This window comes from Pleurotus ostreatus (genome assembly GCF_014466165.1).
Source record: "Pleurotus ostreatus strain PC9 chromosome Unknown scaffold_6, whole genome shotgun sequence".
In the NCBI taxonomy this organism is placed as follows: Eukaryota; Fungi; Basidiomycota; class Agaricomycetes; order Agaricales; family Pleurotaceae; genus Pleurotus; species Pleurotus ostreatus.
Genome location: NW_023503161.1, coordinates 2,685,046 through 2,699,393, shown reverse-complemented (window position 1 = coordinate 2,699,393; position 14,348 = coordinate 2,685,046). Strand labels below are relative to the sequence as shown.

Genomic DNA, 14,348 nt, shown 5'->3' with positions numbered 1-14,348 from the left:
CTGCGGAGGGAGCTCGAGGATGCTCAACGGGCTGAGGCGGCGGACGAAGAGGAACGAGAGGCGGACAGACAAATGGAGGAGGACGAGGAGTACGAAGGGCAGTAGGGCGGACGAGCAAAAAGGCACTTGGCCCGTAGAGACTTTCTTGTAAACAATATGTAAATATTATAACTGATTTTCTTGTGCACCAAAAAAAAAGAAGAATGCGTGAGTGAGCGGAAGTGAAAGAAAGACACGCAGCGTAAAACCGGCAAGTCCGGAGGCTTCCGAAGGAGAGAGGATGACCGGAGTCGTCGGATGACGCATACGAGGCAAATGCAAGGGAATATAAGGATCGGACAGGAGAGAGATCAAATGAGAGAGGTGAAAGATGAGAGACGGAACAGGACCGAGGTCCGGGATACAACACAGGGCGAACCCTGGTCTGGGTGGAAAAAATTTTAGAGTACTAGACGGTTAGGCTGCCGCGAAGGCGTCAAAACTCGGTCGTTCGTCGTATTTTGTAGTCCGGCGAAGTTCGCGGCGGACTGAGGTTCCGGAAGATCGTCGGAGTCATCGGAGTCGTCGGGTTCGGCAGAATGGGGGACGGGAAGGAGATGGCGGTGTCGGGCGTAGTACGGAATGACGCGGAATGCTGCATAACGTAGATTTGAGATGGAACCGTCGAGTTCGGACAGGACGTAGGATCCGCCATGAGTGCGTCGGACGACGACCATAGGTCCCATGTAGCGAGGCAGATGCTTGAGTGAGTGATCACCTTCTATCTTCTTATCACGGACCAGAACGAGCTGTCCGGGAAGAAAGTTGAAGTCCTTGATCGTCCGGGCGAACCGACGTTCGAATTCCTCAAGGGAGGCGATCCGACTCCGAATAACTTTCTCGCGCATACGTTCGATATCGTCCGGACGCTTCTGGAGTTGTCGGGCCCGCATGGAGATGAGCTGTTCAGTGGTGAGAGTGGTATCGGGAGGAGGGGCGAGATAGGTAGCTTCGTGGAGGTCGAACGGAAAAAGGGGCTCGATGCCATGTACCATGTAGTAAGGAGACATTCCGGAGGTCTTGGAGATGGTGACGCGCTCGGCCCAGAAGACGGATGGTGCGACTTCAACCCATTTCTTCTCATTGCCATCCGCAGTCTTCAGGAGTGAACCCCGCACGTCCCGGTGTCTCCGCTCGACGAGTCCGTTGGCTTGGGAGTTGTACGGAGAGATTCGGATGTGTCGGATGCCGTATTTTTCTGCGAGATATTCGACTGCCTTCACAAACGGGGTACCGTTATCCGTCACAAGTTCTTCGATGGCGCCCCAGCGGCATAGAATCTCTTGGAAAATAAACATGCCCAGTGTCTCCGCGGTCTCCCGGCGAAGCGCGCGCCACTCCGGATAAGAGGTGAGGGCACACCGAGCGTGGACTATCTTGTTAAATTTGTTGGCGGAAGGCATCACCATGCAGTCAATGTGGACGCGGCGGAAAAGGGAAAGGGGAATCGTCGGAGACGGCGGAATGTGTAGTTTGAAGTTGGAGCGGATCTGGCACTGATGACAAGTCTTGACAAACCAGCGGACGTCCTGGTCAAGGAAGGGCCACCAGAATCGCTCAAGGAGGCGAGTCCGGATAACGAAGACACCCTTGTGTCCGAGAGAGTCGTGAGCAGCGCGGATCAGATAGAGACGGCGGCCCGGATGGATGTAGACCTTATGCTTCCCGTGGTTATCCTTGCGCCAGAGCTTGCCGTCGCGGTAGAAAAAATTGAGCGCTTGTCGGACGAAGTTGCGCATGGCGGGTTCAGCGAGTCCGACGGGAGCCTTGCTAGTCCGGAGGAAGGTCTCTATCTCCAACATCCGGGCGTCCTTACCCGCGGCCTTCGGAGTCCGGGGAATGTCGTCGGAATCGTCGGAGTCGTTGAATCCAGCAGAGTCTTCATCATAGATGAACGTGCGGACGAGGGACCCGAGATGACCCCGGAAACGGTTCTGCGCAACCCGAGAGACAGAGGCGTCGCCGTCCGAGTGAACCTGTAAAGTAAAACCACACGCTTCGTCTATCCAACCCTCGACATCTTCTACAAGGACCGGGTCTTCTTCGGCTCTTCTTCGTCGTGAGAGGCCATCGGCCGGAGTGTGATCCCGAGCGGGAACGTGCTTGAGTTTGAAAGAGAAGGTAAGAATGGCGGCGATCCAACGGTTCATCGCAGCGTTCGGAACGATATCCGGATTGTTGATCATACCCTTGATATATTTCGCGTCGACTTCGACCGTGAGATTGCGAGCTCCGATGAGCCAAAGCTTCGTGGCCTGGAGTGCCCGGAAGAGTCCGTAGAGCTCGATTTTGGATTGGGAGTAGCGGGATTCTCGGTCGTTCCAAGTGATTGACCCGAAACGGGACGGATAGCGTTTGTTGTCCGCGCCTACCTGGGAGAGGATGAATCCGACGGCTACGGTGGAGGAGTCGACGGCCAGTATGACTTCGCGATCGGATGAGTGGTCGATAGCTCGGAGAGCGGGGGAGGTGATGGCAAGATTCTTCAAGGTCTCCATGGCAGCTAGTTCGTCCGGACCCATGACAAAGTCAACGTCCTTTTTGGTCAACTGCACAAGTGGTTTAGCATGTTTCGCAAAGTCTCGGATGAAGATACGCATGACTCCGATGGTACCCAGGAAACCCCGGACGTCGGTGACGTTCTCGGGCACAGGCCAATCACGAATCTTTTGGACCCTGTCATCGTCGGGTTCTCTACCCTGGTAAGTGCACATGTGTCCGACAATAGATGCGCGCTGAACACAAACACGTAGCTTGACTCCGGAGAACGTTCCGCCAAACTTCTTCATCCGGTGCGCGATCCGATGCATGTTTGCAATATGTTCATAAACGAAGCGCCGGATGTTCGGATTATCGGGTAGGGTTTCGTAGGAGCCGTCGGGTTGCTCGTATCTGGTAAGCGGACCCTTGACAGGGCAATCGTCGATGTACGGATCGGTGACGTGGGGAATTTCGTCTCGCATAATGAAGGTGAGGTCGCCGTGCTGAATCTGGACGGAGTTGGTGAAGCCCATAGGAATGACGGTGAGACGCTTGGCTCCGAGAGGCGTCTGGAATGTTGTGAGATCGCGCGAGCTTTCCGCGAGCTTCCGTTGGTCGAATCCGACGAACAAGTCGTAGATACCGTAGCAAGACCGGCCTCCGAAGGTCTCGGCATAAGTTTCGACCCGAGGCGGAATAGAGGCGTCCTTGATAGTGGCAGCGTTGAGAGGCTGAAGATCGTGGACCAGGCGGAGAGACTTCCCATCCTTCTTGAGAACGCAGAACCAGCGGGACCGGTACGAAGAACTGGACTCCTCGTAGACTCCGGACTTGATCTTGTCTCGGATGACGCGGACGACCTCGTCGTAGATGCCCGGAGGAATGGGAATGTTTCGGAGTGCCCAGGGAACGTGCTCGATCGTCGGCATCACTACAGGGTCAAACCATTCGTCAGAGAACTTGCCTCGTTCATCCTCGGACCATGCGAAAGCGTCCTCGTCCGTCCGGATGAACCAGTGCGCGAGTTTGATTTCCTCGGGAGAAAGCCAGTTGTCCGGGTCGACGGCTTGTTTGTCAGCGCGTTCCTGAGTGTACCGGAGTCCCGGAGTGAAGTCGGGTGGTTGAGTAGGAAGCGGGAGAAGATCGGCTAAGATGTCGGGAGGTTCGCGTCGGACAATCCGATACTGTTCGGGAAGGGTGGTGGAGACAGGTACTGTGCGATTGGCGACCTTCCGGTAGGGCTTCTTTCCGTATGTTGGCATCCGGGCAGTTGCTGCTAAGACTTCTGCGGTCGGGTTCGGAGCGGAATCATCGGATGAGGCGGGCGGAGCGTCGGCATCGGAGTGGATAAACCAGGATGTAAATGTAGAGTAGGAAGTAGTGGTGGAAAGGGGAATATCCAAATATGAAGCACTCCGAGTAATGCCATCTTCGATGATATCAACAAGACCTGAATAGATCCGTCGCTCATCCGGCAAATCGTCATACACGCAAGCATGATGAGTATTAGGTACGGGCGGGGGGACACAAGTATACACCGGAGCCACCGGTTCGAGACCGGAATCACGCGGAGCATCATATGTACTTTTTCGGTTCATGGAAGGGGGGACAGACAGAAGAGGAAGCGATGGATCGGACACGGAAGGGGATGTATGATATAAAAGTGTTTTCGGATAGGTAATGCAGCGGATCGGAACTGAAGAAGGAGCGGATTCGGGTAATGATATCATAAGAGAGCAATAGAACGGGGGTATAAAAGACTCGTCTCGCCGCAGGGGTTCCTCGACGGTATCTAAAAATGCTCCTTAGGCTCTCGGGAACGGTGGACCCTTTTGAAAGTAGGGATGAGGAAACGACGGCTCGAATTCGGATCGTGTATGGTCAAGTCCTGACGACCGTCGGGGTAGTCGCGGGTGACAGCGGAGGTGAGACAAAAGAAGGGGCGTCCGAGGAGTACCTCATAAGGCGCATCGTTCACGATCTGAGCTTGGACGTAGAGGTCGACGGGTCCGAGAGACATTTTCACGTTGTGCGCGAGTCCGATGGTCTGGTTCGAGGATAGGTTCGCAGACTCCATGGTGATGAACTTGTCGATGTCGATGAGCAGCCCGAGGTTGTCGAAGACGTCGCGGCGCATGGCGATGATCTGCGATCCGGTGTCCAGGATGCATTCGACCTCGTACCTATCGTTGAAGATAGGCCGGATGATCCGGAGTGACTGGGTCGGAGCTGCGACAATGCATTCCTTGTTCGGATCGCGGGTGGCGGACATCAGAACTTCTACGACGTCTTCGGGGTCATCGTAGCACGCAGCCATGTTGACGGACGTGTAGTTAGTCTCCGTAGAGACCCGTTTCGACGAAATAAGATCCCGAAGTCCTTTCCGAGCATCAAACGAGAGTGCGAACAGTTCCCGTTGTGTGATGGTGAGGGTGGTGTTGAGGGCGCGTTCCAGGACATCCGAGGCCACCTTCGGATTCTCGATGTTCGACTGGACCCGATAGTTCGGACGGTACGTCGTGCGACCGGTCTCGATGGCTTCAGCTAGCTGAGAACGGGCCGAAGTGGAAGGGAAGGGGACCGGAATCGAAGGCGGAAGGGGTGGTTCGGACGGAGCCTTTGCCGGAGCGCTCGGAGTCGTTTCGACCGGTTCGGAGAAACGGACGTCCTTCTTCTTCTGAGATGAAGCGTACTTTTTCGCTACGTCGGGCATCCGCTGCATGAGAACCTGCAAGAAGATCTCCTCTTTCTCTTCTTCCTCCAGATCAAACGGGCTCGGAAGCTCTTCGATGAACGCCCGAGACTCGGACTCGTCGGCCTCCGTATAGTGGTAGGTGCTAACCTCGACCATATTCGCGGACGCTACTCCGGAACTTGTGGCTGCGGGAGTGACGATCGGATGAGGAGGGGCGTCGCGATCCTGAGGTCTATTGTTGGCCCTCATCCAGTTGTCGATCTGTTCTTTGAACGAGTCTCCGGAGAAGGAACGATTGATAGTCTCTCTGGTCGGGAGCACCATCCATCGGCCTTCTTCGTTCCGACCGATCCATCCGCTCCGTTCGTATCGGGCAGCATCCGGACACGAGCCCATCGTGTGATAGACGGAATGACAGAAGTGACACTTCCGGGGAGGTCTCGGATCAGTCCCTTGTGGTGCAGGAGGGGGAGGAGGACGTGATTGCTGACTCTGGGAAGATGGGGGTGGCTGAGGCGGATACTGATAGTTTTGTTGGGGCGGGACGGGTTGATAAGCGTATGCTTGAGCGGTCGGAGGCGGGGGATACGGATAGAATGAGTTCGGATTATACGGATATTGCGGAGGAGGAGGAGGATACTGCGGATGCGTTTGCTGAATGGTCATGAACTGCTGCATCATAGCTTGCAGGGCACGGATGTCAGCGGATTCGGTTTTGACCGTAACCGGAGCCGTCGGACTCACTGTCGGAGATGTCGAAGACGTTGTGAGAGTCGCCGGAGTCGACGTTCCGAGAATAAAGTTCGCTTCCGTATAGATCTCCGTGATCGTGTAAGGATCGTCCGGATGATGCTGCATGTGGACCATCGCCAATCTGTCTTTGATCTTTTGACGGGTGATGGGGTCGAATCCTGCGAGATAGTCTCGTCCGACGTCCTGAGTGGAGACGCTATTTTTGGAGAGAAGCCAGTTGGCCGGAACGAGGAACTTTCGGTGATAGACTCCGAGATCGTCCTTTGTGAGCATCGGGGTCTGGGACTGGAGAGCAGCAATAGTGGACAGATCCGACGGACGCCATCGTCGTTCGTTATCCGATCCGGGGTAGAGCTTCCCGATACATGTTTTGAAAGCATCCCAGTCGTCTCCGTCGGCTGCATCGCCACTGCTGCGCCAGATCTCCCAGTCGGAGTCGTCGAGATATCCGATTGTAGCTCGGATGAGATCCCGGCCTTCGACCTGAGCACGGGCAGCGAGGTACTCCACTTCCGAGAAGAAGCGATGGAGTCCTTCGGGCTTTCCGTTGAATTTCGGAGCGGTATGGTGACCGCGGACGGGCATAGTTGTGGCCATTGTAGGAGGAGGAATAGGGGAAGGTGAAGAAGTGGGCGGAAGATTTTCGGACGACTCGGTGAGCGATGAGGGTGTTCCGGACGTAGTGTCGTTTGACTCCGGAGTGGGTCGGTGGTAAGCCGCGGCGGGATTATAGAACAGACTGTGCCGGAGGGATGGAGGATTAGGGCGTGATAGGATGTTCGGATGCTCGGATTCTGGGCGTCCGGTAAGTGCGAACTGCCAAATGACGGTGTTGGGATCGGGCACCCAAGAGCGGACTATTTTGAACGGAAAATATTCGGATGTCTTCCGGAAGAGGTAGTTGATAGCCCGTTGCGTCGGACCTTCCGGAAAGATATCGTGCAGAGGATCGGGAGGGGATTCGAATTCAATGACGGAATAGGATGATTAGGTGACGGTGGAACGGGGGGGTGTCTTGAACTTTAAACCCTCGCGGTGGGCTCCAGAATGTAGTAGTGAATATACACGTAGACTAGTAGTATAGTCAAATGAAATGCGAGGGTCCGCCTCCGGCAGGACAAGTCCGTGCGACACCCGAATGAACTAGTGTGATAAACGGTAAGTCCGAGAGTGAAAACAATGACTAGGAAACTTCGGATGCTTCGGATGGCTTCGGATAGCTTCGGACGCGCTGGGACGCGGAGCGAACAACTTCGGCTTCGGATAGTACGATGAGGACGGCAGGAGAATGATAAGGACGGCGGGAGAACTGGCTTCGGATCGGACTCGGACTCGGACGACGGCGAACTCTGACAACGGCGGAGGAAAGCTTCTCGGACGACTTAGACTCTGACTCGATGTGGGGGGGAAACAATTCTTATTCTTCTAACTACGAGTGCAGTAGGTTTTTGTAGCTAAGAAAACATCGGAAATGTCCGAGGCGAAAAGGCACCAGGAACAAATAATGGGACTAGTATGATCAAGTATTAGAGTCCGAGAACAAAAGAGAACGAAACATTGATCCGCAGTGTCTGATCCGTTAACACGTGTGTCCGGTACGGGTTCGTGACGTCCGAGTCATGTGCGAGCGCGTCCGAGGAGTCGGAGAGGGGTGGATAGGGGATAGGGGAAGCCGGACTGCACGGAACGAAAGGGTTCAACCCTTACAGTACCTTCAATACACATCATATCTACCAACAAGCATACCTCGGGTGCGAACTTTGACACTATTAGTGTTATGAGCAAAACCTATAACCTGGAGACAACTAGTGACGGCGAGAAAATAAACCCTCATCGTAGTGTCTGTTTGGAGATATTCCGCAATACATGGGACAATTTTTATGAGTGGGAGAGGGAGTATTGTGAGGCCAAGTTAGTGGCTCTAATGAGTGAGAGACGGAAGGGGGCTAGTACGACGGCAATGAGCACCGCTACCGTGAAGACGGCACATCCAACATCACCGCCTGGTCCAATCTGGGTCATACCGTGTCCTCAAACTACAGTTGATCTCTGTATATATTACTGGGTGAAATGCTTATGGAGTTCAAGGTATGGGGTATTTCAAAGGTATGGCTTGACAATGATGCAGAATTGATATTCAATGTGATCACTCATTAAAGGTATGAGGTATGAGGTATGGGGTATGAGGTATCAAGGGATGAGGTATGAGGTATGGGGTATGGGGTATGAGGTATCAAGGTATGGGGTATGGGGTATGGGGTATGGGGTATGGGGTATGGGGTATGAGGTATCAAGGACAGTTGATCTCTGTATCTCATTAAAGGTATGAGGTATGGGGTATGAGGTATCAAGGGATGAGGTATGGGGTATGGGGTATGGGGTATGGGGTATGGGGTATGGGGTATGGGGTATGGGGTATGGGGTATGAGGACTAGCACTACTATAAATACTAACTAACACATGTATGTAGTGCCACTAATATGTAAGTACACATGTAAATCAAACATGTAACAAAGTAATCCTAGTACTGCACACCATGCATAAGCCTCGCTGGGTTGCAACTTTGAACAATGAAATATCAATATCTGGGAAAATGAACTGAAGATGTTCATAGGCACAGTCTGTGAGTTCATCTTTGGTCAAGTCCTATCTATCAAAGCTCAGCCAATGCAAGCATTGGCTGAGCTTTGATAGATAGGGGGCAGGCCCAGAAATTGGCGAACTCCCCCAAAAAACCCTTGAAACACTTCATATTACGGTGTAATAACTGTATTGCATACTACTACCATCTAATATATACCTGTTAGAACCCTCATTAGCCTCCAAGTTAGCATATTGAAGACACCAACGGGTTAAGCAAGAGCTTGCCGGGATTGGGCGGCGGACACAATGAGCAGAGACGTGGATGAGCCTCGCGTACGTCTACCGTTTGCGCCATGTTGATAGCATAAGAGGCACGAACGGTTACCGTTCGTGCCTTACGCACCCATTGCCGACGTGCATTCCTGCTTGACGCGGAGCCATGACCCGCCTGTCCCCTGCCCTCCTGCCTCCCACCAACGGTCACCGACCCCCCTTTGAGGACGCCGCCGAGGGAATATCCCTGGGCTTGAGGGGGTCGAAGGGCGCACGCGACCAGTGGATGGGCCTCGCGGACGGGAGTCGGTGATACCCACGAACGGTAACCGTTCGTGCCATGTCACCAATCTCAATCTCTCCCATCCTCCGCTCGGTTGCTCCCCGTCCACACGTGATGTGTACTGCGGTTTATACGGATGCGCCTGCCGAACTGGAACCGTTCGTGGCCTTCGCGCCCGTCGATAGCATAAGTGGCACGAACGGTAACCGTTCGTGCCTTAAGCGCCCCTCGTGGACGCCCATACCTGCTTGACGTGGAGCCACGACCCGTGTGTCCCGTTCGTCACGATTTGTCTCGTCCATTGATATCCCTCGCAGACGGGAACCATCCGCCACCCTTTGCTTTGTCATCCCTCGCGAACGGGAACCATTCGTCAGAGTCGGCACGTAGTATTCCATCCTCCTGTCCCATCTAACCCCCTGCAGACCTCCCGTCCCACCATCCTCCTCTGACTGTGCGCCACACTCGCTGAACGATACCCGCACATCGCCGGAATCACGTTTAACGTCCTTATATGCGCATGATTCCCCCTCGAGCACGCTCTGAGAACCACGACTGTGGGCGAGGGCACCAAGGGGGATGTAACACTGCCGTAAGTGTGAAGACGGAGGTAGGACGGGAGCTTAGGACGCGCCAGCTGTTGACGGATTGCGCAAGGAGGCCAGGGGCAGCGAGGAATTCGATGGGGCCTGCTGGAACTCGATGTCGGCGGCTTACGGGCGGGCTAGAATGTAGACACGCGGAGGCGATGAGCTGCGTGCACCCATCATCGTCTCCTGGTCGCCAGAGCGTCCCAGTACCCAACGAACTCTGTAAAGCAACCTGTGAGTACGTCGAAATAGCCCGCGAGGCGTGTAGTTCGCTAGACATACCTCCTTGTCCCCAATTTGCACTGTCTCGTCTTCTACGCCCCTCCACGCGAGGCATCTGGACCCATCACGACACCTCCAACACCCTTGGCCCTAGAGCGCATATCCAGGAAGTAACCTAAGCCCAAGATCAGTCAATGGTACGCTGCTAACCTCCGGGACTTGCCTCTGAACCATAGCTCTGAGTGATCGCACGATCGAGAGGATCCGAGTACACAGCTAGCTTCATTTGCACCTTGGTATTTGGAGTTTCGGTTCCACGCGCCGCGGTGACAAGGTGGCCATGATCCCGTAGTCGCGACTCCTCCCAACCCCCTCGCATTCTATCTCCTGTAATCGCCATCTCCCATTCCCGCGCTTGTATCGTAATTGCAAGCTGGCGAGGTGGCAAACTGCCTTGACTTGTAGCGGGCGTGCTGGATGGGCATGGTGTTTTCGACTGACGTATTCGACTTATCCCTTGGTCGTACGTTCGTTCCCTTGCGATCCTGAGATTCGGCCCCACCCCCATTTTGTACGCCCTCGTTGCGCGCGCAAGTCGATGTGTACGTTGGTCCAGCTGCTTCTTCCGACAGCGCTGGCTGGTGGCTGCTTTGGTTGATCATACCGCTGGCGTCGGAGTGCGCATGGATGTGAGGGCCGCGTGCCGGGACTGTGGGCACAAGACGCAGGTGAGTAGCCGTGCTGTCCCGGAAGACGTGTGAGCAAACCTAAGTTGTCGCTGGCGCGTTCGCTTCTCGTGGTTCGGTATGTGATCCAGTTCTTCCCCTACGCCCACGTCTCCTAGTCCTCCCTTCGTGGTACAGCCGCTGCAGCCGTCGCTGCGAATGAGCTGGTCGTCTTCGGGCTGTTGGAGAAGGCCTACTGCGTGCTCCGCAGTGTCGGCAGCAGGCACTCGACGAGGTTTGGGATGCAGCGGGATGTTGGGCGTTGATACGGGATCCAGTCGTCGTCGTTGCCGTCTACATTGTCCTCGCTATCGTCGTGGTGCGTGTTGAAGGAAGCAACGGAGCGGACTTCGATCGCGCACGTGGCTTTGGTTTGAGCGCCAATAATGCGGGGCAGCCCCGCCCTCGATCGTCCTCCCTCGATATTCTTCTTCTCGCATGACTGACTCGCGAACTCCCGCCCTCCATCGTTCTCCTTCGACATCGTGGACCACACATGCCAGGGAAATGCAGTTGGCATGGTTGGGTAAGCCAATAGGTAAGTATTCCATTTCCTGACCCTCGTCCTCCCTCACATCCTCACTCTAGTACCCTCACAGCGCCATGGTGTAGACCGGCGAACTTGAATTGCAGGACGTGTCTGAGGCAACGGCTGCAGGGTAAGCACGACCCCATGGCTCTCAAAGATCAGTTCAGTGCAGACTCACCTCAACACCAGCTGCCCTTGTCCACCCTACTGCCGGCCATGCACCACCCACTTGCCTCCCGGTTCACGAGGCAAGAGGCCCCAGCCTCCGACACCACCAGCCGCAACGTCTACGACGCAGGATCCACTTTCCTACACCTGAACACGTTGCGCCGCAACTGCGAACCCAAACGACAGCGTACCGGGACTACACAATACCATCAACGGCATACGCACCTGGGCATAGCATGGTACTGCCTATCCCTACCCACAGCCCGACAGAAGCCCATCAACGTCTCCCGAGCCCATAATACCGCCAACATGGCCTACGACGATGACGACGAGGCAAGATAATCGCTGAGACACCAGTAGCACGCCGACGCGAGACGAACGAGCGAGGGAAAGACGAACATCAGTCGTTGGCATAGGCGTAGGAAGGGGATAGATGAAGGTCGGAGGCAGGGAGAGCCAGCTAGGCACTGGCGTCGACAATGAGAAGACCAGACAGCAGAAAAGAATGTGAGTACCCGTCTCAAAGTAATGGAGATACACTCACCACGATATCCCCCCAACGCCACTGCGCCCGTCCAACTACCTTGCACCCACTCCGTGTGACGACCTGACAACGCCTACGGCACCCCCGCGTCTTCTCCATCTGCAACCCTCAGCGTCGATAACGTCGTCCCGAAGCACGCAGTGTCGCACCCAGCACTCAACAACGGCGACGACACGTGGCCTGCTGGAGTAGCGAGGACGCAAGGACGGTGGGGAATGGGCCAAGTTAAGAAGGGGTAGGACGGCGAGGGGCTGGCGTAGACGACGACGACGACGACGACACAGCGCAGGGCTGAAGGAGGTGGGTCCCAGCAAGTCCAGAAACATCGCCACCCACCAGGTTATCGCCCCAGCAGCATCCACGCTCCCCTTCCCGTCCCTCTCGCACCCCATCGTCGACGTTATGCACAATCGACCAGGTCTCGTGGCGTACTTGCCCCCCTTCCACTACCGAGACGCATCGGGACCGCGCCCCTTTGTCAGTGGAGCGCCTCGTCGCAAGGCTTCAACGCCACCGAATATGTTGATGGCGTATCGTCGGTATACATTGACGACAAGGTCGCCTCTCCATCCAAGATGGATTCAGTCAGCAAACCACAGCGGAGTGGGACCCGGGGATGCGGGTTAGGGATGTGGCCGGCCTTCGCAGGCTGGGATGGGGGTATGGAGATCCCGCAGCGTTGTCTGCGGCGAATGGGGGTACTATATCGAGATCGTGGACAGCGTGTATACCAGGTCAGCCTAAGTGTCGTTGATTGGCGCGATTTTCACTAATACATCAGTATGAATGCATAGAATGACTCAAATTTCATTCTTCCCTCCCCCCACTCCCTGTCGACGTGTCCTTGTCCTTCCTTGTACGCGCAGTCGTTTCCCGCCTCGTCAAGCTCCGTCGTTTCCTCGACGATCCCTGCTCGCTTCTCGCAATCGCTGAAGCCCCTACCACCTTAAGCTCGACTCGAGGGATTCCTGGCTTGTCGACACAGAATGGGGTGGTAGAAGAGTTTTGGCCCTCAACCCGTTCGGAGCCGCCAATTTGCTCCTTTCTCCCTTCACTCAACCGCCCTCCATTGGGCTCGAACGCAAGCCGAAGGCGCGGACTTTCCCGCCCTCACCAATGTTTCTACCGCTTCGACATCCTTGACGACGTTGATCGTGCGCGACATCTGTATGTGTCAGGCCACGATACGTGGACACGAGGCCAGGGCCTCGGGCCCTCAGCCACCATCCCTTCCTCAATCACACGCCCTCCCGCGTCCAGTATCCCCTCCAGTCGTTGCTTGCACACGCATTCACCCCGCCCAGCGTCCCTGCACATCGTCTTTCCACTGCCACTCACCCAATCGACATCCCCGCGTTCTCAATCAAATCCTCCGACTCTCCCTTCAATCTCACTCACTCACCCCACGCCACCTGCGCCCAATTGGACGCGCCATCCTATGCCGCCTTTCCCGACGGACTGGAGGGACCCGTCAGCGGTGTACCCTCCTGGCCCGGCCGCGCCTATGTATGAAATACAGCAGCCCTGGCAAGACCCAATGCGCCAAGTATTACCGCAAGCTTGGGCGGACCCCGAGCGGTCAGATACCGGGAAGATTGAGTATACGGTCGTGGGCACCCGCAGGCCGAAGCCTCATTGATTTGACTGGACACTCGATTCAGGAGGGCTTGTGATGAATGATTGCGTGCAGTTACGAGCGCTGTCGTATTTAGTGCTCAGTTTTCAATTGTATGGGTTCCATTTCGCGTCGTATCGCCCGCTCGACCCTAAGACGTCTGATCAAAGAGGACAGGCACCGATAGACCAGCCAAAACGAACACCTTGGTTGCAAAGTCACTCTTGGTTCGTCACCGCGATTATGGATGAAGCGTCTAAGCACGAGCGCGGCGTCGATCTGGGATGGTTCTTCTTCCGCCTGCGCTACGAGGACAGATCCAAACGCAGGAACTTCCAGAACCTGCGCTTGCTGCTTGTGTGGGGGAACTGCGTCACGGGCAAGGAGAAGTGCACGGTCGCGGATATCTTTGAGGAATTGCCAGGATTGGAGTGTTTCGAGGCGATGATGGATGATGTGAGGTGCACGCGTGATGCGAGGGACGGGACAACTCGGGTAGTTCGGTGGAGGTGCCAGAAGAACGAGGCGTGGCGTCGTGATTGGGCGAAGGGTGTATCGACAGTAGACCCTGATTCGCCTCTTATCCTGTTCAGCGACCTTTGGTGCCAGTGAGTTCTTGAACCTCATCACTGTGAGCGCGTGCCTACCCATTGCATTGCCACTACAACTATTCAGGTCCAATATCTGGTGGCGGCGTTCCCTCTTGCATACGCTCTCAGTCCATGTTGACTGTAATCCGCAAATGTGTTCGCGATTATGCAAAGATTGCGGACTATATCGGGTACTATCGTATTTTCGTATGATATGATAATGTGTCGGTATAACCTCTATCCGCGTGTTTGCCGTTG

The 14,348-nt window shown here is 55.3% G+C and overlaps 2 protein-coding genes across 2 annotated transcripts; both read left to right on the top strand.

The window, feature by feature from the left end:
- Positions 1 to 13,323: 13,323 nt before the first annotated feature.
- PC9H_009053 (uncharacterized protein) lies at positions 13,324 to 13,524 on the top strand (the record flags this gene model as incomplete). The annotated part of the gene is made up of 1 exon (XM_036778560.1): positions 13,324 to 13,524. One exon carries the CDS (start codon positions 13,324 to 13,326, stop codon positions 13,522 to 13,524), a length of 201 nt encoding a protein of 66 aa, XP_036629988.1.
- A 219-nt stretch (positions 13,525 to 13,743) lies between these two features.
- PC9H_009052 (uncharacterized protein) lies at positions 13,744 to 14,112 on the top strand (the record flags this gene model as incomplete). Its single annotated transcript, XM_036778559.1, has 1 exon — positions 13,744 to 14,112. The coding sequence occupies one exon, from the start codon at positions 13,744 to 13,746 to the stop codon at positions 14,110 to 14,112; it is 369 nt and encodes a 122-aa protein (XP_036629987.1).
- Positions 14,113 to 14,348: the final 236 nt, after the last annotated feature.